Source organism: Chinchilla lanigera, unplaced genomic scaffold (genome assembly GCF_000276665.1).
Source record: "Chinchilla lanigera isolate Chin_1 unplaced genomic scaffold, ChiLan1.0 scaffold00015, whole genome shotgun sequence".
NCBI classification, from domain to species: domain Eukaryota; kingdom Metazoa; phylum Chordata; class Mammalia; order Rodentia; family Chinchillidae; genus Chinchilla; species Chinchilla lanigera.
Window position 1 is genome coordinate 18,966,481 of NW_004955416.1, and position 24,619 is coordinate 18,991,099.

General features: G+C 57.1%; 1 protein-coding gene across 1 annotated transcript in view; it reads left to right on the forward strand.

Annotated features, from left to right (window-relative positions):
• The window catches only part of Klhl25 (kelch-like family member 25), a gene marked incomplete in the record, with an annotated part of 25,134 nt that extends 515 nt beyond the window's left edge, over positions 1-24,619 (forward strand). Inside the window, 2 exon segments of the mRNA XM_013512646.1 lie at positions 17,363-19,164; positions 23,098-24,619. Of these exon segments, the coding sequence (XP_013368100.1) occupies positions 17,373-19,142 (1,770 nt within the window).

The window sequence follows — 24,619 nt, forward strand, 5'->3', positions numbered from 1 at the left end:
CCGCCGGCACCCCACGCCCGCCCGGACGGCCGCCTGCGCTGGCCCGGACCCGCGGGCGATGCCGGCACCCTCGCCCGCCTGTTCTCCCGCGTAGCGGCGTTGGGAGCGTGTCCTTCGGCGTGGTGTGCCCGGGCAGCTAGACACATCGCTGTGCTGCTGCTGCTTCGGGCGGGGACCCCGTGTTCCTTCCTATTGTCTCCCCTTCCCTCCGTGATGGGAGGCCTTCGCCCTGAGCTGCGTCCCCGGACCTTTTTTATCTTGAGACAGAGAGACTCAGTAAGTTGCCTAAACTGGGCTTGCAGTCGTGATCCTCCTGCCTCAGCCTTCCAGAGTGCTGACCTTACAGGCGCGCGCCGCCTGATTATCTAAGCAGAGAATTTGTGTAGCGATCTAACTAGAGGGACTGGGGCGGGGGGGTGGACTCCAGACCCCTCTGGGTTTAATCTGGACGTTCCTGGTTCCTGCTGAACCCCCATTCCTGTCCCCCGCCCCCCCCGGGAAGGCTCCGCAGGCTGTGGTGAGTCAGGGCAGAGGATGCCAGGTGTCTGTGTTAGGTTTCGCTCTGTCCTGGAGGTGAGACTAGGAAGAGGGGAACTTGCCAATGGCACAAGACCAAGCTGGTCCCGACGGGAAGCGGTGCCCGCTAGGTATGCTGTGGGCATTTCCGGGGGGCATTGGGGACGGCTTGCATTTGGGGGCCAGCGAGGAGTAGGACACACGGTCGTGCCCAGCCGGGGTCCTTGTGTTCACCTGCTGTGCCTGTGGAGGCTGATGATCTTCTCCAAGGCCCCACGGTCATTTCGCTTTTGAGTCATTTGTCAGGAAGTGACTCCGGGGAGGTCGTTAAAAGGAAAAGTAGAGAGAAATGGAAGAATCTGTCATCTCGCGTCCTGGGCTGCAGCTGGATTTATGTGTGTGGTGCTGAGAGCAGAGCTGTGGGCTGCTGTGTGCTCCGCACCGGCGGCAGCGTCTGCAGCCCAGTGGGCCTTAATGGCATCTTAAACCTGCGGGCAGGAAGGAGGAATGACCTGCACTGGGGCTGCATCTGCCTGAAAGCAGGCTCTGTTCTCCCATCTGTCAGGTTGAGGGAGGCGGACAGCTTAGGGTGAGGACTGTGTTACTTAGTGGGTGGTTGTAGGCAGTCAGTCACATTCGCTGATTAATTCTTCATTGTCTGAGCTGACTTTGGCTGGGGACCCTGAGTTCAGGGATCTGCTAGAGAGGGATGTTGGCGTAGGGATTTGGGGCCCTCACCTGAGTGTGCAGGGAGCACCAGGGATAGAGGCAGCCAGTGTTGCTGAAGGGACGCAGGAGGAGACAGGTAGCTAAGGCCTCTGGACTAAGAGAAGTTGAGAAAGCCGCCACACAGCCCAGATCCCAGGCCTCAGGCAGCTGCCTTTCCTCCTACACCCACGCCTCTCCCAGGGCCGGCTCAGGTGGATGGTGGTTCCAGGCCCAGGTGAGGTCCAGGAGAATGCAAGGGAGGTTTGCACTCGGCTGAGGTGGCCCAGCCTGCACCACCTGTCCACTTTTGCAGGAGGCTGGATGGCTTCTGAATGCAGCCTCTATTCTCAGTGGGCCCTGGGAGAGCCCACCTGCTCATGCCAGGACTGTGCCATTGCCCGAGCCCTTCGTCCTTCTGTACCAACTGACAGGGTGGGTGTGGCCTGGCAGGGGTGGGGTGGGGTGGGGCAGAGCTGGCACAAGCTGCAGAGTGGCCAGACTCAAATGAATTGGCTGATTGAGCTGCTGGTTTTCATCTAATGTGGTAAATTTCATAATTGAATTGCCTCAGCTGCTCGAGGCGTTGAAGCATTTTCCCAGCCAGGAAACACTCGCTTGGGACGAGTAGGCTGAGGGGTCAGGTCTTCTGAGGGAACTTGTGCATCTCCAGGTGAAGGAAGTCGGCAGCCTGTGCAGGCCTCAGCCCCTCTGCTAGACCACCTCTTCCCTGAGCAGCGCTGTCCCCCAAGTGGTTCTGAAGGGCTCTGGAGCTGATGGGGGTTGGCTTCTAGCCGTCGCCTGGCTAGACTGACTCCAGGTCCCTGGAGGCATTAGGAGCTGGGAGCAAATGCTGTGGATTTGAAGGGTGGAGAGGGGCCCTGGGATGGAAAGGGCTCCCTGTTATGTCCCTACAGCCCTGGCTTGGTGGAAGGAACTTCAGTTTTGGACCCAGACTGGGGCTCAAGTGCTGCCAGTGGTCTGTGACGGAACTCAACCCCACTGAAGCTTCCTGGTCATGTGGGCGACATTATGAAGATGAAGTACCTTACTGCATAGAATCCCCTGGAGTGGTGTCTGACACCAAGTGGACGTGGGTCATGCCCTGCCCGTCTTAGACCCTTTCTCCGTCCTCTGGGAATCGAAGTCTTTTGCTGGCTTGTGGCCTTCTCCTGGATCCCCAGCCACGTCGCACCCCACCCACCCGTTCCTCTCTACCTCTTTCTGCTGATCCTTCTTTCCAAGCCCTGTCTTGTGCTCTGTGGGATGACAAAGGGTGGGCATGTGTGGCTTCTTGACTTGTTTGTTAAAAGTGGAAGCTCTGTGGTCTCAGGAAGCCCACTCACTTGGAAATGATACCATATTTTCTGCAAACACATACATAAAAACCTTGCCGACCATTCATTTTTATTTTTATTCTGTTTATTTTTTATTTTGGGGTGCTACTGGGATTAAATCCAGGGCTTTTCTACTGAGCTACATTCCCCAGCTCTTTGTATCTTTTTTTCTTAAATTTTTTTGAGGGAGGGTCTCACTAAGTTGCTAAATTTCCGAGGCTGAGCTTGAGTTCACAATCCTCTTGTCTGAGCCTGCTAGAGTGCTGGGAATACAGGCAGGAGCCGGCACACCCCACTTCCCCGGCCATTCTTCCCCCCACTGTGGCTTCCCGCAACCCAAGTTGGAGACAGTGTCTGTGAGGCTAGCGCATGCCACCCTGTTTATCGTGCAGCTGAGGTCTGAGGCCCAGTCCGCCCCTCACCATCCTGCAGTTGATTCCTGAGACCTGGAAGCTGCTGGCAGAAAGCGCAGTTGGGGTGGGACCCTGCCTGGCTGTGTGGCTGTGCAGGTCCCTCAGTCTGTGGGCTCAGTTCCCTGCTGTTTGCCGAGGTTGCCCTGAGTGTTTCACCGTAAGACCTCAGCGCTTCTCACAGGCTCTGCTGTGAAGGTCCAGCGGCCGTACTCAGTGGGAGCCGTGAAGTCAGAACTTAGGAGCTGGGTGGGCTCTAGGTCCAGCCCTGTTACTTGCCTGAATGGGCCCTCATTTCTCCACCTCTAGGAGGAGACAGGTGCAGTAGGCTCCAGTGTCCTTTCTTATCTTGATGTACAGAGACTGAGGCAAAGTTTCCCAGTAACTGCAGAGGGCTTTTCTCTCCCAGCCTCCCTCTGTTCCCTGACTCCGGCCTCAGAGTCTGGGGCCCCGTGTGCCCGAGGCTGAGGGGTGGTGAAGCCTGAGGACTGGGTCAGGGAGGTGCTGGTCTGGGACCAGGAGGAACAGACATAGGCTCGAAGGAAGGTGACGTGTGGGTGACTCATGTCCCAAGGTGTCTGGCTGGGCAGCAAGTGTGGGAGTGCCCAGTGACCCCCCCCCCCAGTGCATGGCACGAGACTTAGCCTGCCGGCTGTCCCCCGGGCACAGAGCCAGGGCCACCTCCTAGAAGAGAGATGGAGAAATGGACAAAGCCCCAAGGAGCAAGAGGGATTACGGGGGTGGGGTAGGGGGGTGCAGAGCACCAGGCTTTTGCAGGGAGGCTCCTGCAGGACCAGTTGGATGGGTCCGCCCGCTGAGCAGGCCGTGGGAGAGCTGCGGCTGCTGCTGCCCGCCTGGCCTGCTCACCCAGACCACTGTCACCTTGGGTGTTGCCTGCCGTGTGTCCATGAGTAGGATCCGTGGAGAGGAGGGAAACCAGCCCTGCTTATTTTTTGCCTGTTCCTGTCTGGTCCCCGAGGGAGGTACTGACCGCAGATCAATCTACGTTGAGTGAAATTAATTTCCTAATTAAGATAAGAGAAGGTTTCCTTGTCCAAAGCCCAAGCTGAGCTGCCTGCCAGCTCTGCAGTTGGCCAGGTCTGTTTGGGCAGAAGTGAGGGCCAAGAGTGTTAGAGAGCTTTTTTTCTAGAAAGCATGCAATGCACCCAGGGTCCAGAGTTTAAGTTCTGCTTCACCCTAGCGAGGCCCAGGAGACCAGGGGAAGAGAGTCTGTTGTGAATCTACAGCCTCGGAAATCTGAAGAAGGATATCCCACCCCCTTTATGCACCGTTTATTCAGTGCCTTCTGAATGGCTTGCCTTGGTCTTGACCCTGGAAAAGGAAAGGTCGGGCACCAAGAGGGACCCTAGCGAGGTGCAGCAGCATGCGCCTGTCATACCAGCAGCCTGGGAGGATCACAAGTTCAAGCCCAGCCTGGACAACTTACGGAGAGATGGTTTCAAAATTACAAAAAGGGATAGGGATGTAGTTTAGTGTGCAGATCCTGGGTCCATTCTCTAGTACCAGGCACACTCACAAAAAGAGGGGCCCTACTTGGGAACTCAGTGTCTGCAGGTGAGGCAGACAGGTAGTCAGGTGATCATGGCGTAGTTCTAGAGAGTGGTGTGTAAAGGGAGTCTGCCTTGGTTTCCATACTAAGCAATATAAGGGAAAAAATGAAGCATAGTATAAAAGTCTGCCCTTTCCTCGGTATGTGTCCAGACACAGATTATATATGGATCTTGGTTTTCCATAATTTGGATCCTACTCAGCACTCAACTTCTGTCATGTAGTATATGGAGGAACATATTCCCTTTTCACAGCCACATAATGTTCCACACCGGCCAAACTGTCATCTTTTACCCTGTTGTCTCCTAATGAGAGACTTTTGGATCATGGCTGATTTTTTTTTCCCAAATAATCCCTGCAATCCTGGATCATTTCTGTTTATGAGCAGATGTGACTGTATATTCACTACGTAATAACCGCAGCCCCCAGCCCTCTTTTATAATTGTGTAAAGTTTCTCAGGCTGGACTTGAACTTGTGATCCTTGTGCCTGAACCTCCCAGAGTGCTGTGCTGGGATTACAGGTGTGCACCACCATGCCTGGCTCAAATGTGATTATTGTCAGTTTTCATTGTTCAAACCAAATGCCTTTCACAGAGGCTTAGTTTATTCTCCCTCCAATAGAGCATCCGAGTGGCCATTTCTCCACATTTTTGCCCATCCTTGATGTTACCCCTATTTTCATTTTTACCTGATAGGATGGAGGGAATCTCATTATTCCTTAAAAAAAAAAAAAGCAGTGTGGTTTATTCAGGATTTCCCTTTCCATTCTGATCCACCTTTGTCCTTCTGGATGGTGAAGGCTTAGTGAGTGCTGCTTCTGCTTCCTATTGGTCTCCTGGCCTCAGCTGTGAACTCATCTGTGAAATCGGGCCCTTTAATCCCTGCCCGGCCCTGCCCCCTGCTAGCTGCTGTGCGCTGTGCCTGGGAAAACATTCCTGAAAGTTTGTTTTAGGCTCAGAAGCTCTGTAAACACGGGAGGCATGGTTTTAATAGCAAAAGCCAAGTATCCGAGGGCCAGAACATGTAAGTGAATTGCATGTTTCTGGCCGGCCAGCGTATCCAGAGCAGGGGCTGGAATGACTTTGCTTACTGGAAGCAGAGATGGCTTTAGGTGAGGCCCTTACCTGGCCTGAGAGAGGCTGGCCTGCTGGCCCAGTGTGGGGCCATCTCCTCTCCTGCCTGCGGGAATGAAGGGAAGAGCCAGCAGGCTGTTCTCCGGGAGAGAGTTCCCCGAGCTATCCCTGAAAAAGCTCCGAAAGGGGCCTCCGCCTTCAGAGACCTGGTTTGCTTAGGTCACTGGAGGCTGAAGGCTGCAGCTCAAACCTGCGAGTTTCCACGGGTATTACTTTGGGGTCCTTGTTTGTTTCCTGTAAGGGGAAGCTTTGAAACAAGCAGATTTCCCAGAGGGCCTCTGTGCAGGATTTGGAGGTGGAAAGGCAGCGAGAGGAAGCTGTGAGCCGGATGGAGAAGGAAAGGGAGACCTGGAACTGAGGTCCCCTGGTGGCCCAAGGCCCTGTGATGGAGGAGTCAGGATGTCAGCTGGGCCCGGGCCGCTGTGACCCGGGAGGAATTCCTTATCGCTGCGCCCCGGGGCCTGGGGACTTGTAGCCAGGCCGCCTGTCCTTCCCCAGGTGGGCTCACTCCTCCTTTCCAGAAGTAGCGCCCAGCCGGGCTGCACTTCCTTGGCTGCCCCGGGAGGACTCAGCACGAAGCCACAAGGAGGCTTCTGTCATCCCGCCAGCTCAACCTGGTTGGACACCTTTGGGGACAGACATGGCGCGGGGCTCAGGGGAGTAACCAAGGGGACAGATGGGCTCCCAGAGGGCGCTGACGGGAGGTTGCTGGTGTGCACCTCTGCGGCTAATAAGGGAGGAGGGTGAAGGTCAGTTTTGCCTGTCTCAGATGCCTCTGTCCTGGGCCGTTGGGGTAAGGGCCTCCTCCCTGGGAGGTGCTTTGAGTTGTCTGCTGGGGGCTGCGGCACGAGGGGGCCACCCTGCCTGAGTCCCTACCCCGCTCCATCCCATGCGCAGCGCACAGGCAGCCATTTTGCCCAGTTACCCTGAGGTTGAGTCACCACGTTCCCTTTCAGGCACCCGGATCCACTGGTCTGTCTGTGTTGCAGGAAGTTGCAGTTGCTATTTTTACCATTCCAACCAGGACTTTTTACTGGAAGGTACAATTACAAGCGAAATGTCAAGGTTTGGCGGGCCAGCTAGGCCCTGGGATGCTGCCACCAGTGAGGCAGGGGCCACTGCACACAGGTCACTTGGTGTAAAGCAAGGCACATGTGCACGTGGACACACACCTACCCTGGTTGCTGAGTGGCTTCCTCTGATGTTTCTAGTGTCTGCAGTTTTCTTCTAAGTAAAGGAGGATAGTGCTGAGTTTTGCCAGAAAGTTGCACCTGACCACCTCGGACTTAGCAGCACATGCTAGCCTGTGGAGCAGTAAGCCCTAGGCTTCCTTTCTGCCTAGGAAGTTGGGACTTCATTAAATGGAATTACTGAGCACCTACTAACCACTCTTCACTGAGCTCTGTGCCGAGGCGGAGATAACTAAGACACCTTCTGCTTTCAAGTCTCATACATCTGGCTGTTAAAGACCGCCGGTGGAACAGGTCCTCCTGAGCTTTTAGATGAGCCTGTGGTGTGCACGCAGTGTGAACACACCATGGCCTGAGGCTGGGCTTCCACAGTAGTCGCCTCTTAACTGCTATTTCACTTTCCATGGTTTTAGTTATCTGTGGTCTGAAAATATTAAGTAGAAGATTCCAGAAATAAACAGTTCATCTTAGGAGTAATGTTATTACAGTGTGTCATTACAGTTCTGTTAGTTATTGTTGATCGCTGTGTCTGGTTTATAAGTGAAACATCACCCTAGGTATGTATGTATAGGAGAAAACAGAGTACAGTGATCGGTACCGTCTGCGATCTCAGGCATCTCCTAGGGATCCTGCTATGTCTGTGCCCCAAGGATAAGTAAGGGAGAGCTTTTGTGTTACTTTCTGTTGCGGTGTATAACAAATCCGCGCAAGCTGCGTGGCTTACACGTTCCCTCTCCGTGCACAGTGCTGTGGGCCAGAGTCTGGGCTGGCTCAAGCAGTGCCTGTGCCTTGGTCTCAAAGTCAGGGTGAAGGGAAAGAGCCACTCCTGAGGCTCTGGGGCAGAATCTGCGTGCAAGTGCTTTCTGGCTCGGCAGACTCAGGTTCCTTGGGTTGCGGGTCCGAGCTCCTGTCTCCTTGCTGGCTGCAGCTGGGTGCCCATCTTACTTCCTTCCATTCTCAGCCCCGAAGAGGGGCATCCAATCCTTTCCTGCTTCAAAACCCCAGTTGCTTCTGTGCGCCCTGGAGAAAACTGCTCTCAAAGAGCGCGTGATTAGATTAGGGCTGCTCAGATATGGCCCTGTCTTAAGGTCAACTCAAGAAATGATAGTAAGGTAACATGATTAATTATACCTGGGGCAAACATGAATTGCATCCGCAGTCCTTTTGTGCTGCAGGGTAGCACCAGAGATCAGGGACCATCCCAGAATCAAGCCTGCCCCAGGGTTAAACCTGGTGGGCCGTGTTAGCAGTGACAGTAGGAATGGCCATGTCTCTTAGGAACTGAGTGAATTGTGTGTGTTCTTGACCTGTGTTTTCACATTTAATTCTCAGGACAGTACCTTGAGGTAGGGACAGTTGTTTTCACTACTACTTTCCAGATAGTGAAACCAAGACCCAGCCCTCAACTGCGCTCCATAAAGCACATAAATCGAAATGGAGATGCCAACTTCAAGCAGGGTACTAAATGTTGCTGGTCTCAAATCCCAGCACCTGTAAGAGGGGCCCAAGGTACTCGAGGGCTGGTCTCCCCCAGCTAGCACTTAGAGATCGGATTTGAAGTGTGTCGATCTTGCCTCAGGAATGGGACCGACACTAGAACCACTCACCTGCGTTAACAGATCTCTGGATTGTTTTCATTCTTATTCTGGTAGATGCTGTGGTTCACTCCCTTTCTGCTCCCTGGAAGCTTTTGGGTTTCTAATGTGTCCTCGAGGGCAAAGAGGACGCAGAGTACTGTCCTTGAGAAGCTGCAGGTGTAGATAAGAACACAAGACACAGTGACCTGAAGTAGTAAACAGTGCTGGCCCACAGGAGGAGAGACATCTCGGCGCTGCACAAAAATACAAAGGGTGCTAGTGTGTTAAACTCACTTGCTGCAGGAGCCCTTGCCCTGTGGGCCCAGTGCGCTGTCCGGGCCCAGAAATTACTTGTTACTGTGTTTTTTTGAGCGCATACTATGTGTAAGGGCCTCCATACCCTGAACAAGTAGAGTCTAGAGGGGTGCGTGAGCGGGGTTGTGGCGTGTGGAGACTTGAGAAGAGAGGGCTGGGGAGGTGGGCAGGGAGCTCTAACAGCAGGGTCGGTGGGGCCTGAAAAGGGGACAGGGTACAAGTTTGGGGAGCAAAGGCCTCAGGCTTCGGAGTAGGAGAGGTCGGTGCCCAGCGGGTCAGCACTGGTGCCTGATTGATCGGTGGCAGTGAGGAGACTGGGGGACAGGGCCCTGTCCTCAGCCAGTGGGCAGCAGTAAAGGCAGGACCGGGAAAGAAGGCCTAACACAGGGACCCACGAAGGCAGGTTTAACGGGACGTGGTGGCCGAACTATACGGTAAAAGTACACACGAGCGAGTGGCTATATGGGACCATGTATTTGCTATAAATATGCAAATATATGTAATTTCAAGAGGCCAAGAATTATCACCTGCGAGAACGCCCAAGTGTTGTGGCTGACTCACGGCCCTGTACTTTGCCTGGGGCAACGCCCTCTGCACGCCACCGAGGCCTGTTATTTTGAAGGGGGCGCGGTGAGAAGCGGCGTCTGCTAGCTGAGGCAGGAAGGAGGGCTGCAGGCCGCCTGTGAGAAGGGAGGCGCCCATGCGTGCCTCCAGTGGCTTTGAGTACCAGGTAGCGCGAGCCTGGGAGGGGGAATGGAAACCACGCAGGTGCCCAGGCTTCTACCGAAGCCTCTCTAGAAGAAAGCATGATCCATGTGGAGGATAAGGGCATTCTGCTAGCCTGGCGTTCTCAGATTCTGTTGAGGATTCGCAGGTCAAAGCTATTTTCGTGGCAACAGTAGTACACGTTTGTCTTTCCCCTGAGTGCCCAGCTCCGGGAAGCAGTGTATTCCGGATGCCCCTGACTGTGTTACAGAATCATGCCTGGGGGAATGAGCTGTTCCAAATGCAGACAGGCCAGCCGAGAAGTCAGAGTACAGAAGTTCGCTGATAAGCTCAGGTTCCACCCCACAGCGAACTTTTCAGAAACTACCGCTTGTCAAGTCTTAGCATAAATTTAAAGAATATCCAGAGTTAGCTAAAAAGGCTTAAGGTGTCCTCCTCTGTCCAGAGGAGGCAGGATTTCCCTTGTAGTCTGCAGTCAAAGCACATCTTAGAAGATTGACTGCCAAAGCAGGAGATTCCAGTCACTATTCTCAATAAGAGAGATTTTTGGAAAATTGATTTATGAGAAACAGCTCATTTATGTGCGCATCTAGTGGGTTTATTCTTATTTTTAAATTAATATCTAATTTTTTCCTCAGTTTTAATTTTGAATATGGCGACCATCTACTGGCAAAACCATGTAAACAAATTGTTTACATGGTTTTGCCAGTAGATGGTCGCCATATTCCTTAATGCTGGGTGTCAGGTATTTTGTCTCAGCAATGAGAGGAAAGTAACCAACACAGCTGGCTTCATTCATGAGCCTCAAGGCCATGCCCAGCTTCTGCTTTTTTGTAACCAAGCTACAGTAGAAGTTCATGGCCAAGTGTGATGGGAGGCGAGTTCCTAGGAGTGGAAGTGCTGGGGCGGAGGGCTCTGCGTGTGCCCCTCCCTGGATGGGGAGAGGACGTGCAGTGCTTTGGGCTCTAGGGGATAGGAGGAAGAGTGCAATGCCAGTTCATGGTCCGTGCTTCACTGTAGTTTTTTCTGCTCCCTAGGACAAGTTCTTTCTCCAGCCTGTTGCTCCAGGTGGCTCGCTGAAAGTGATACCTAGGCCCTTGTGCTTTTAATGGCTGTGCCTGTGGGATCAGACGGAGGGTCACTCTGCTGGCAAGTGCCAGGGGGTCCTGCTGAGCGGGGAGGAGTGTTTGCTTAGGAGAGGTCTCTCCTTCGCTCCCTCCCTCCTTCCCTTCCCTTCCTCCCCCGCCCATCTCTCTCTCTGTGTCTGTCTCTCTCTCTGTCTTCCTGTCTCTTTCCTGCTCATAATTGATAAAGGACACAAGTGAAATAACTCAGGATGGGGGAACCTGAGTGCTGAGGTGTTAGTCCCGTCCATGGCTGGGGCAGTGGGCTGATGGGAATGTGGAGCCACAGCTGGATTTGTGGACGGCCTCAGCTCTGGGGCCAGGGGCGGTTGTGCAGCCCCCAGCCCTGGGCCAGTGGGAGCAGGGTGCCGGGGCCGGTGCTCTGCTGCCCTCCCGGTGGGGAGCAGCCTGTGTTCAGCAGGCGTGGCTTCTGTGTGCCTTTGCGCCCGGCTCACTTGGGGACACGCAACTTTCAGGACAGCGTTACATCAAAAACTATCGTTATTATGCGAGGAGTTTATCTCAAAAGAAAACTGTAATTCAGCCAAAGCTAGTTTTTGTCTTTGGATAAAAATTCAAAAACCGCTGGGTGAATGGTTTAGTAAATCCTGGTTAGTAGATGTTTCGGAGATGTTAAAATGTGCAGTGGGCCACCGAAGAGACACGACTACCGTGCTTTATGAGGTGCCAGAGACCGTGTCCCCAGTGTCTGCCTCCATCCGTCTTTGTTCGGTCGTGAATGAAGAGTAGGAAAATGGCAACCATGAGAAAAGTTAAGACAAAAACAGTCTAAAACAGCTGGGATGAGGGAAAGGAGAAGAGAAAGGAAGCAGGAAAAAAAATACATACACACACAATAGCTAACATAATTGTACTACTAATTTCTGTTAGTTTATTGAAAGGAACAGTTAATGCTTAATTTTTTTGAGCAGTTTTGCATTTCTGTATCTGGTAATCTGAGTAAATACATGGAAGGTAACAATATGCAATAAAACAACCATGGTTGCTTTGCTGTTTTGTTTCTTTTTAAACATTGTTTATTCTCTTTTTAAAAAAGAGTATTTCTGTGACTGCAGCCATTTAACTTTTAATTATTTACTTTTAAAAAATGTGTCCTGTGAGGATTGGAGCCAGAGCCTCAGTATGATAAGTACGGGGGCAGTGGCTGAGCTACGCATCCCCAGAGCAGTTGCAGCAGTTTCAAAGTGTTTGTTTGCGGAGGGAAGCTGGAGCTACCAAGCCAAAGGAAGAGTTGTGTTTGCAGTGTTTCTCGACCTTTGCTTTTTAACACCTTCCCACCCCAAAAGCCTTTGAGACCCTTTCGTCCTAAATTCGCCCACCGCCAGCTACGTTTCAGGACCACAGGAGCCCTGTGTGTCTGTTAGTGTGCTGTGCTTTGTGCAGAAGAGGAATCGCTTTTGGTCCCCTGAGAACCAGTGTCTGCCCCTTAGAAGCCGGGCTCCCCACCCCCTCCCTGTGAAAATGCCTGCATGCTGTGAGTCTGGGGACTCTCGTCGTCTGTCTCCTGCTCGCTGCCCCTGTCTCTTACAATTGTGTGTGTGCGCTTGGTCCGTGGAGCTGTCACTCTTCGGGAAGACAGGACCCTGGGCAGAGAGGCGGGCCGTGTCCATTGTGGTGGTGTCTGCCCCTTCGTCGGCTGGGTGTGTGGCTGGGACAGCTCTTCCTCGGGAGGGACTCTGCTCTCTGGCTTCTCTCCTCAGCAAGACAGCTTCTCTTTGTAAAAAACCACAAAGTTGGTGGAGACCATACTCAGTCTTTGAGTAGCAGAACGAGTCCTGGGAGCTCGACAGGTCCTCTCTGAAGGCAGGTCGGCATCTGAATGCAGAAAGTGAGGCAGGAGGGCTCACCGTGAGCCCCGTCGTTGCCCAGGAGGAGCGGAGCGCATGACCTATAGCTGGTATCTTTGGCAAGAGACCAAGTCCTCTTTAGGAAGTCGCTGTCGGACCGCACGGAGGCTGGGTGAGGAAGGCTGCTCCATGGGGTGGGTGGGGAGGGCAATGTCCTGGGTCAGAACCCGGGGCAAACACGAGGCTAAGATTTGCAGATCTCAGTCCCCTTTGGTGCCGGGAAGAAGTGGGGCTGACTTGGGTTGGAAAGCCAGCCCTTCCCCAGCCTCGACACTGGGCTCCTTCTGTGTGGTTGTGGGGACACACTCCAGCCAGGGCCCTGGGCTTTGCCCCCCGCTCCCTGTGGGGCTTTGGGCAGACACCCTAGCTTTCCTAGCGTGTAAGTGTGCCTGTACCCGGGGCTGCAGTGGGGGTTGGATGGGTGAGCAGGTGCCGTTTCTCAGCAGTAACTTGTGAGCTTCTGTCCTGTGACTTGCGGAAGTAGTGGGCATGTGGCAGGATGGCACCTTTGGGCAAGCTCACGGGTGCTGCGCTTTCCAGATCCCACCCTTCTCCCCTTGGCATAGGGACTGGTGACATGGCTGCAGCTCTCTCATCTGGGTTCCTGGGGGACAACGACGAGAACATGTTACAACCACAGAGCGTGCAGTGTGAGCAACGAACAGATCTGTCCGGGAGGGCCACTGTGACCTGCGGCGGTTTGTTCCTGCGGTATACTCCTAGCCGTCCTGAATAAGAACGTCGTCACCGTGTCACACTTGGTTGTGAGGATCATGCCGAATATGTAAAACGCGTCAGGTACATGGCAGGCGCCTGTTTGACTTGGCTCCCTTCCCAGCCAGCATTCGCTACTGATGCTTCGCAACCAGTGTTGCTTCATCTCGGCCAGGTGTTGCAGGACGTGACCCCTCGCCTCCTGTCTTGTGCCTCCATGGGAAGGCAGAGCTGCTGGCTGGGGCTAAGGTGCCCACCTCAGTTGTGTCCATCAGCATGTGATGACAGCTCCCACTCCCCGATGACGGTGCCGCAGCCAGCCTGGGCTGTGCCTTGGAGAACTCGAGCTGAAGTGGCGCCCACTCGAGTGTGCTTAGTGATGCCGGCGCTGGCTGCACCATGCGCAGAGCGCACTGCGGCACAGACCCCCGGCCCCTTCCCGGCTCTGGCTGTGGGCCGGCAGAGCCTGAGAGAGAGAGAGATTCGGGGATGTGCCTGTAAGAGGGTGACTGTGACCTAAGAGGAGTGGCTGGGAACCATGCTGTCCCCCACGTGTGCTGTGTGAGAGGCTGGGAAGGGGATGCGATCTGGCCTTGTCAGGGTGACCTGCCGTCCCTCCCTTGGTGGGGAGCTGGTTGAGACAGGGACAGGTGGGGATCACCGGAAGAGAAGACCTGTTTCTTACCGAGCAGTGAGTGAAGCAGATGTCTTCCCTGGCCTCAGATCCTCCTCCATGCTTGTGTGGGAGACACGGGGCAAGGGCGAGGCTGAGGTGGCCCTGCGCCTTAGTGTGATTCCTGTGTCTTCACCTTCCACAGTAAAAGGATGAAAAAAACAAAAGAAATATTCATGCACAGTGAGAAACATGAACAGCTCTAGCCGCCACATTTTAAATAAAAAAGCAGGGTGCACACCCTTTTGAACCTGGGGCCTCATGCGCTTGAGTTTCCCCTCACCCCTACCCCAGCCCTGCACAGTTTTTTGAACAAATATAGAAAAGATTTTTTGTTGTTTGGCTTTTTGTGCAGAAAGGCCATCAAAAGGCAGAAGGATCTAGGGAGAAGACCCATTGTCGGGTGCTTCGCTTGAGTCTAGAATGCTCTGTGTCTCTGGCTCACTTAGTGGTGGCATGGTTTCACATAACACCGGGATTTGTCTGCTTCTGGCACGTGCTAAGCTCGTGTTGCATTTGGAAACGGCAGGGGTGGACCCCCGTGCTCTGTGGGCCTCCTGCGCTGGACCTGGGCTCACGAGGGCAGAATGTGACAGGAAGGGGTGTGCTGTGTGTCTCGGGGCTTTGTCCTGGGCGGGGGAGGGGTGGAAGGGCCATTCTGTCCCATGGAAGGGGGCTGCGCCGGTTCCCCTCCGGGTGTTGGAGTCGCATCAGTGGGCACTGTGCACGCATAGTTGCACTTTCCTGGGCCCCTGTACAGTCGGGGAGACAGCACAAAACTCTGTGGGGCTGGGCTGGGCCTTCCAACCTCACCTGTGCCTTGGGTCTGGTCGCCTCACTCAGATCCGCCAAGCCAGTGAGTAAATGAATGGCCGCTGTCCCTGGAAGACTGGCCCAGAGGCAGCTGGCCGGAGGAGGTAGGACATGTAGGGGACAGCCAAGCCAGGTGCCTTGCTGCTCTCGGAAGGGATCAACCTCAGGCTCGGGGGCTGGTGGCAGTGGGGACCTGGCTTCTGAGGGTTTAGCGGGACACCAGTCAGCTCTGGGGCCCTGGGCTGCCCACCCAGTGTTAGCCTGGAGTGGTCCCTGCTTTGTGTCTCTCAGGGCGGCCCGGCTGCTGTTTGGGATTTGCCCTGCGGTTTTGCAGTTTGGATCCTTGCTTTGTTCTGCCCCTCACAGGGAGTCTCCCTGGGGCACTTGCCAGGCAGCCCTAGAAGATGGTGTGGAGAGGACCCAGGCGTAGCCACGCAGCCCCGGGGCCAGCTGCCTCGAGAGCCGGGACCGGGACCCACACGGGGGACAGTGAGGAGGGGAGTGTACCGTATGACGACACTGCCCAGGCCAGGAAGCCCAGCCCCTCCCCGTGGCTTGCCGTGTGCTGCCCACCATGTTGGTGGGGCCAGCAGGGCTCTCTGTCAGCAGCCAGCCCTGTGGGTAACCAGAGGAGCCGTTCGGGGAAAGGGCTTGGGCCTGGGAGTTTTAGCCCCAAATCCTTCCTGGCGCTTGGCTGTCAGAGCCCCCAGTGTTCTCTGCAGCTCAGAGTAGAGGTAATAGATGATCATAAAATGGCCTGGCGGTGCTGGTGTGGGGTTGGGTGGGGGTGGAGCCTCTGGGTGAAGGGCCACTTTGAGGAAGGCATCCAGTGACAGAGAGGGTGGAAGCTGGGGTTTAGCAATCAGCAAGGTTCGAGGGAACTTGTCGCAGGGTCCAGAATGCATGTTGGGCAATTCCCGCCCATCGGGGGCCAAGCCGTGGGCATGGCCTCCATCTCATCAGGTCAGCGCAGCCTCTCGGTCTGCATGACGCCACATCCCAGGGCCGGCTTGCAGGGCATTCTTGGGAAATAATTGCCAACAAGTGCGGGAACCATGGAGACCGGAGTGGAACAAGAATTGCACTCTGCAGAAGGGGAAACTGAGGTATAGAGGAGAGGAGAGGTGGTCCAGGCAGTGGTAGAATGGGAGCCCCTGTGCATGGTTTGGACCCATGTCCTTGCCATGGGCCGGGCTTTGCAGTTCCCCCAGCTCTGTCCCTGGCCCGGAGTATAGGAGGACCTTGAAGCCCAGGAGTGTGGACCTTGCCCAGGCAGCTCTCTCTGATCATTAATTTGTAGTTTCTCTGGTTCTTCACCAGCGGAGGAGAGGGCGAAGTGCAGTTGGATGCTAGTTTATGATTTCACTGAAGCATGAGATTGCTTCCTTCCTCTACCAGATTAAACTTAAATAGAAAATAGACTTGGAGTGGGGCATGGGAGGAGTCCTGCTTTGAGAATTAAAGATGAGAAAGACCCTCCTCCATCCCATTACTAACAGGAGGAGGGCAGCACAGATGTTTTGGGCTCAGGACACTGAATGCAACTTGCTTTTGGCTGTGCTTCTTGAGCACATGATTTCCCTGGGTGTTGGTGGCACCTTCTTTTCGCAGTACTGAGCTGGGCTTGGCAGGGCTTTGGAAATCCTCCAAGTTCAAATTCAGTTGCATTTGAACGAGAGCCAAAGCACTTGAGTTCCCCAGATCGGAGCAGGTGGTAAACCTGTGTGTCTGTGTCATTGTTCAGACCGGGTGCTGAGTGCTAGGTCACTGGGGCTGGCAGAGAAGGAGGCAGGAGCGCTGCCTGCTGTGACCCAGGGCCCGCAGCTGCCTGGAGAGCTGGTGGCCCCGAGTGTCCAGTCTTTGCTGTAGCCAGACTGTCTTGCTTCAGTGCTGACCGTGCCCCAGTGTATGCTGGGTGTCTGTCTCCACTGAGGGTGGACCACTGTCAGTGGTTGCAGAGGGCGACAAAGACCCGAGGGTTTAGCAATTGCAGCACCACTTGAGGAAACATGTTGCAGGGTACAGAACTCATATTGGGCAATTCTCATCTGTCAGGGCCAAGCCTGTCTACGCTGAACATCTCTCAAGGACAGGGGCTCTCGGGCTGCTACAGCTTGGATCCCAGCTGGGGACGGGTCCCCTGGGAGCAGGGGCAGGGAGGAAGCTCTGCTGCTGTTCACAGGCCCTTGAGAATGTGTTCACAAGTCCCCACAGCCACCTGCAGGAATCAGTCTCCTTGGCCCAGGGGAGGGCAGAGGCCCGGCTTCAGGGCTGAGGTCCCCCGGCCCCAGTTCTTTGGCAGCAGCTCTGCCTGGGCCCTGCTGTGCAGCTGGCTCCTAACAGATGCTTCCCCAGAGCAGTGTCCTGAGGTGCAGAGTGCAGCTGAGGGTGCTCGTTCCTGCGCTCAGTTCAGGTCAGGGTGCCTTCGCATGCACTGCTCACTACAGGAGGCGGCAGCAGCTCATCTCCAGGCGGAAGGTAGAGTCCCAGCACTGGCCAGGCAGAACCAGATTGGTTTCTACAGGGCAGGGTGAGCCCCACCCACCCCCTGCATGTCTTTGGAGATGTGGCAGAGGATGTGGGGCAGGCTTGTGGGAGCAAGCAGAAAAGTGGGGAGAAGACAGGGCAGCTGGGGCTGAGGGCTGAAGGTCGCGGGAGCAGGGGCCCCTCTCACATGTGTGTGTCCTGTAGGTCGTGCACCATGTCGGTCAGCGTCCATGAGACCCGCAAGTCGCGGAGCAGCACGGGCTCCATGAACATCACCCTCTTCCACAAGGCCTCGCACCCCGACTCTGTGCTGGCCCAGCTCAACACACTGCGCAAGCAGCGCATGTTCACCGACGTCACGCTCTGGGCTGGGGACCGCGCCTTCCCCTGCCACCGCGCTGTGCTGGCTGCCTCCAGTCGCTACTTCGAGGCCATGTTCAGCCATGGCCTGCGGGAGAGCCGGGATGACACCGTCAACTTCCAGGACAACCTGCACCCCGAGGTGCTGGAGCTGCTGCTGGACTTCGCCTACTCCTCCCGCATTGCCATCAACGAGGAGAACGCCGAGTCGCTGCTGGAGGCAAGTGACATGCTGCAGTTCCATGACGTGCGGGACGCAGCCGCCGAGTTCCTGGAGAAGAACCTGGGCCCCTCCAACTGCCTGGGCATGATGCTGCTGTCAGATGCGCACCAGTGCCGCCGGCTGTATGAGTTCTCCTGGCGCATGTGCCTGGAGCACTTCGAGACGGTGCGGCAGAGTGAGGACTTCAACAGTCTGTCCAAGGACACGCTGCTGGACCTCATCTCCAGCGACGAGCTTGAGACCGAGGACGAGCGGGCCGTCTTCGAGGCCGTCCTGCAGTGGGTAAAGCATGACCTCGAGCAGCGCAGGGCCCACCTGCCCATGCTCCTGCGCGGTGTGCGGCTGGCCCTGCTGCCGTCCGACTGCCTGAAAGAGGTGGTCTCCGGTGAGGCCCTGCTCACGGCCGACGAGCGCACGCGGCTCATCGTGGACGAGGCCCTGCGCTGCAAGGCCAGGATCCTGCAGAACGATGGCGTGGTTACCAGCCTCTGCGCTCGGCCCCGCAAGGCGGGCCACACGCTGCTCATCCTGGGGGGCCAGACCTTCATGTGCGACAAGATCTACCAGGTGGACCGAAAGGCCAAGGAGATCATCCCCAAGGCAGACCTGCCCAGCCCCCGGAAGGAGTTCAGCGCCTCAGCCATCGGCTGCAAGGTCTATGTGACTGGGGGCAGGGGCTCTGAGAACGGGGTGTCCAAGGACGTCTGGGTGTATGACACTGGCCACGAGGAGTGGTCCAAGGCAGCGCCCATGCTGATTGCCCGCTTCGGCCACGGCTCGGCTGAGCTGGAGAACTGTCTCTATGTGGTGGGGGGCCACACGTCCCTGGCAGGCGTCTTCCCAGCCTCCCCGTCCATCTCTCTGAAGCAGGTGGAGAAGTACGACCCCGGGGCCAACAAGTGGACCATGGTGGCCCCCCTGAGGGATGGTGTCAGCAATGCCGCTGTGGTGAGCGCCAAGCTGAAGCTCTTCGTTTTCGGCGGCACCAGCATCCACCGAGACATGGCGTCCAAAGTCCAGTGCTACGACCCCTCCGAGAACTGGTGGACGATCATGGCCGAGTGCCCCCAGCCTTGGCGGTACACGGCCGCCGCTGCCCTGGGCAGCCAGATCTTCATCATGGGCGGTGACACGGAATTCACAGCCGCCTCGGCCTACCGCTTTGACTGCGAGACCAGCCAGTGGACGCGGATCGGGGACATGACCGCCAAGCGCATGTCCTGCCATGCCCTGGCTTCGGGCAACAAGCTCTACGTGGTGGGGGGGTACTTTGGGACTCAGAGGTGTAAGACCCTGGACTGCTACGACCCCACCTCAGACACCTGGAACTGCATCACCACCGTGCCCTACTCGCTCATCCCCACGGCCTTCGTCAGCACCTGGAAGCACCTGCCGGCCTGAGGACACCTGCAGAGCCAGCCAGGTGAGCCCCAGTGTGGCCCCACTCTGGGTGATGATTACCGGGCCTCCAAGGAAGGCCGGGTGAGCAGCAGGTGGCTGGGGCTCAAGCACAGACAGTCCTGCCTCTCCTGGGGCAGCTGTGTGCTTGCCAGCACGCGAGGGGCCCTCTGCCTCCTGTCCCTGGGTGACACGGAGAGAAGGCCTTCTTCACAGAGGTGAGCATCCAGATGAGGCCGTCTCTGTCCCTCTGAGCAGGGCAGGCAGTGGAGCCGGTGCCTGTGAGTCTGCTGCCGCTCCTTGGCACCGTGAGCGTGTGGAATCGCAGGAAAACAGGCACAGGTGACAGTGGATGGAGAGAGCCAGGTGACACAGCAGGTGCTCTTTGGGGAGAAGGGAGGGGCGGGAGGCAACAGGGACTTAGGCCAGGCCTGGCACGGCCAGAGAGTCTGACCAAGGTCACGTCTGGCTCTGCCTTCTCTAAGAGCAGGTGGGGTCTCTCCTGTAGCTGGTGAGGGCAGGACCATGGTCAAGTGCCTAGGCCAGAAGAACTGTGTGCGCCAGCCTGGCAGGGTGCTTAGGGCCGGTGCGGGTGGTGGGTTTGTGGGCACCATAGAAAGGCTTTGTGTACTAGACACAGTGCTCGTGTCTCATGTCCCAGCTCAGAGCCTTCCAGGCCCTTCCCACCAGAGATGTGCACGGAGCCCCGCGGTAAGCACAGTGTGCCCGGGCTCGGGTCGGCCCCGGCAGACGTGGGCTTCGTCCTTTTTAAGGCTTCTCTGGTTTGTTTTGCTGTGCTGTGCTCTCTTTCTCTTGGGGAGAAAAATCCAACCCTGTCACTTTCTTGGCCATCTGGGGAGTAAACTGCAAAGAGGATGCTGGCGTTTCCTCATGCATGACCTCTTTCTACTCTCGGGGCCTTGGGAGCAAGGCCTGTCACCTGCCCGGTGGAGGGCAGAGAGGGTGGCACTGCCTGGGACCCTGAGTGTAGTCCCCTCCTCAGCTGTGGGTGGGGGCAGGCTGCCCACCCCACCACCAGAGGCTGCTGCCCCATCCCTGCCAGTGGACGGGCAGCTCAGCTGGGCCTGCTGACCCACTTACGTCTTGAGGGATTTCTTTGCTTTCCGGCACCCTGGAAGGGAAGTGTGCATTGCCTCTGGGCTCTGCCTCTTCCGGTTGCTTAGCCCCAAACAGAGTGTGTGACTCAGGCCCAGCGCCCCATCTGGAAAGTAGGGGTGGAGAGTGTGTTACAGTCCTGGACCAGTAAGCAAACAAGGGGCGGGCTTTGGAGTGCATGTTTGTAAGGGGGAGGATGGTGGTGATGATGGCTTTGGGTTGCCCTGGGCTGCAGGGGCCTCTTGATGTCCCCAGCGGGTCCCCACAGTCAGATCCCTGTGTCTCGGGCCTGCCTTCAACCCCGTGCATCACAGGCTTGTGTCCCACTAGGCCTCCCCAGCCTGTGGGCACAGAGAGGCCAGTCACATGACGACCTGTGCCCGGGTCCACCTGCGAAGCCACACCAGGGCCCCGTCCTCCCAGAGCGCATGTCTGGGGGCGGTGGGTGTCTGGTACCACAGCTCCCAAGTTGCCCTGGGCTTCAGCTTGTCTTTCCTGTGGGCCCAGCAGCAACCAGAGATTGCAGCAACCAGCAGCAATCCTTGCAGCCCCCCCTTGGCCTAGAGCACCCTCCCCTGGCTTCTGACCCTGAAGGCTTTCTGCTGAGTCCAGAGCTCCTCAAAGGCAGGGAGAGCTGAGCTCTCAGCAGAAGGCCCCCAACCTGCCCCAGCCCCTCCTGCCAGGGGTTGGGGAGCTCTTGGGATGAGGGCCCTGGCGAGATGCATCAGGAGCATCTCTAGTACCTGGTGTCCCTGTGCCGAGGGCGTCCTGTTTGTCCACTGGGGTACAAACTTCAGAGCCACCAGCTGAGGACCCCATGGGCTGTAGCTGTCCACAGTCACACGATGCCCGTCCAGGTGGCACTCACTTGTTTTCCTGTCCCGGTGCCCCTTCTGCACTCCTGGTGGTGGCTGCCTTGACACCAAGCTCTCTAGTTGCCCCCTCATTCAGTCTTCCCAGGGTCCTCAGCACAGCTGCTGCTCCCACAGGACAGTGGGCGCCCCCACATCTGCGCTGTGTGGCATCTCCTACATGGAGCGGCTGCCCAGCCACGGGGTGGGGGTATAGCTGTGTAGAAACCGGATGCCAGCAGGACGGCAAGGCTATCACTCAGTCTGTGTCCCTAGAGGACAATAGCGGGCAGTGACCAGGGGATGCCTGCGCTGGTGTGTGCGTGGTCTCACTGGGTCACTCCCTGGGCTGGACTCTTCCCTTTTTCCTGGCCACTGAGTACTGCCTGGCCAGGTGTATGGGTCCCTCCGTGGAGACGCCAGGCTCCAGAGCTTTGAGGATCTCAGCATATTTAGGGGCCTTTTGACCAAGCTGCTCACCTGCATGGAGCCCTGGGAGACTGGCACCCCTCACAGCCGGCCCTGGCCCTGAGCACTTGCTGACACTCAGGGAGGCGGGACTCCTGTGGAGTGGGGCCAGCAGTGTGTGTGGGGTGCCCTGTCCCTGAGGAAGGTGTCCTCAGGCCCCCAGTGCTGGCTGCAGGTTTTTATTACAGTGTTACAGACATGGAACCTGATAAAGTCTTTGTAGTTCTACTAAACAGCAATAAGCAAAGACAGATGTGCAGGTTAAACACAGCCAAATCTCCGCACCCCAAGACCACCAGCATTGCCAGCGTTTTGCTGAGGCGGCTCTGTCTCTGCCACTGGGAAGGAGTGGCTGCTTGTACAGGGCTACCGTACCCCAAGACGAGAGCCCTCTCGAGCGCCTTGAGTGTGGGATGGAAGTGCCCCGGTGTAGGGCAGCCTAGAGCCCACAGCGCTGCCAGCACTGACCAGAGTGCATGCAGGAGTGCAGGGGCCCTCAGGACCCCAGGCCCTCTTGTCCCGAGCCTGCCCCGTCCCCTGATGGGGTCACCTGAAGGGCTGCTGCTGGCCGAGGGATGCCTTCCCGGACTCACACCTTTGGCCACATCTGTCCTTCTGAGAGGTGGGCTCGGGCCTGGAAACGGCCACAGCGCCACATCAGTTTCCTTGCTGTGTCGGATGCTCCAGGCAGCCTTTCCCAGAGCCTAGGCCCTCCTCTGGTGTCCTTTTCACGGCTTCTCCACCCTCACCTGCAGCAGGAGCCCACAGCCCTGCAGTGGGAGCCTGGTGACAATGGGGCTGCCCCTGTTCACCCCCATCCCCGCCCATCAGCATCCTGGTATTGAGATGCCGTGCAGTCAGCATCGTTGCCGGCCCAGATGGGCGTCTGGCTGCCGTCCCCGCCCAGCCTGTCGCCTGTTCAGTCTCACAGCATGGCCAGCCACGCCCTGGCCTTTTTCCACCTGTGGACCCCCCCACAAGCCCACGTGTATTTGGATTTTCAAATGTGCCACATTCTCACCTCATGGCCTTCTCGCGTGCTGTCCCCTCTGCCTGGACCGCTGTCCTCTCTCCAGCTTGCTCCCACCCACCCTTCAGGTCCCGGGAAATACTGCCTCCTTCCTACACCCTTTGCCAAAACACAGTCAGGGCCCTGGCTCTGGTCCCGCTCTGTAGGTTTCGTTTGTAGCGCTTCTCTAGAGGTGCAGTCACGCTGCAGTTATTCACGCACATCTGCAGTTTGTCCCAGGAGGACGAGGCGCGGGCCGGTGTCGGTGTCTGTGTGCTCCCGGGTGTCCCCAGGGCCCGCCAGGCTGAGGCTGTGTGGGGAGTGTGGTTGCAGCGGCTGTGAACAGGTGGGTAGTGCCCACTCGCGGGAGGAAGCCACGCTCAGGGGTGCTGTGCATGATGCTGCCGTCTCCTCCCAGGGCCGAGTCCAGGCCTGACACGCGGCCTCTTTGTCCTGCGGTTTTGTGTCGGAGCAGTGGCTGCTGGGCGCTCATTCCCTCTCCCTCTCTCCGCAGACTCTGCGTCTCTCCCACCCCTCGGCTCACACCGACCCGGAGTGCCTGGTCCTGGCTGCCTGGCGGAAGCTCGTCTGCCCCGTCACCTCTCCAGGGGCCGGAAGCCGACTGCCCCCGCTCTGCTGGTGGACGCCTCAGCTCCCGCGCTTTAGACACGAGGAACAAAGCTGTGTCCCGCACCTGTGCCTCGGGGCCTCTCCAGCTTCGTGTGTTTTGCACAGGGCGAGGAGCAGCGAGAAAGCCGTGGGCTGCCCCCCGGCTTCAGGGAGGAACGTGTGCAGAGCCCCGAGGTCGCCTGTGTCGTCAAGTCCTGAGCTGGGCCAGGGGCAGAGGAGAGGGGTCTGGGTGGGGCTAGGCCAGGTGGGTGGCGCGGTTGGGCTCTGGGCCCTGGGCCCTGGCACAGAGCCTCTGATTCGCGGGCTTCCCTGTGGGAGGCTTTAGTGTCACCGGACAGGCGGGGTCTGGGCCTCAGGGAAACAGGGTCTGCCAGGCTGAGAGCAGCTGGTCGTCAAGGAGAAAACTGAGGACAGATTTTGGGGGCCACAACAGGGTGACCTTACTGATACCACCAGATTTCATTAACAAGTGTACCCAGACCCCCAAATCCAGAGAGCAGGTCTGGACCCCAGAGGCCCATCCCATCCCACAGAGGACCCAGTTCTGTGGTGCTGCGCTAGGTGTGGGACAGATGCTTCCGCCCGAGGACCCAGGGACTGGGGCCACTCAGCAGAGGAGCTCTCAGGGCCACCCTGTCTCTTCGCCTCCTCAGAGTCCACCCTAAGGGGCAGCGGTGACCGCGTCTCCTAACAGCATCTCCCAGTCAGCAGCGGGCGCTCCATCCCGCCACTCCGCAAGACAGGGCAGGCCTGGGGTGGAGCCGTGTCTGTGGGGAGCAGCGGGCGGCGCCTGCCATCCTCCCTGCCATCTTGGTCTTCAGCTGGTAGCACTGGTTCCTGCCCAGTTTGTTCCCTGTGCTCAGAAAGTAACAACAGTCTCGAGGGCCCATGGCCACCTCCGCTGGCATCCCAGATCCCTTGTTGGGGTGTCCTCAGCATGCTGCTCACCTGCCACTGGGCACCTCACAGCTGTGGCGGGGCCCCAGCTTACCCCTTGTTCACCGCGCCTGCCGTCTGAGCGGGCTGCTGGGCCCCCTGTGGTGGATCGAGCTGCCTGCTGGCCCAGCACCAGAGTTGCAAAGTGGACCGCAGTGTTCCTAGAGGTTCGGGGCCACTGTATGAACCACTCGCTTCTTCAGCCACCTGTGTCCCCACCCCTCAGCACTGGCGCTAGCCTTGCGGGTGTCTGGAAGGGAGAGGAACCGGGCTGGGCTGGGCCTGCTGAAGGAGGGCTGCCGCTTGGGCCCTTCAGCCGCACAGCCTGCAGGAGGTGGCCCCCGCGTGGATGCTTAGTTGAGATAAGCACACTTCACATAGCACAAAGGACCTGGCTATGGTGCTTTACCCACGCTGTGTGGCTCTTACCAAGTTTTCTAACTTAATAAAAAGACTTGAGCAAATCCTCG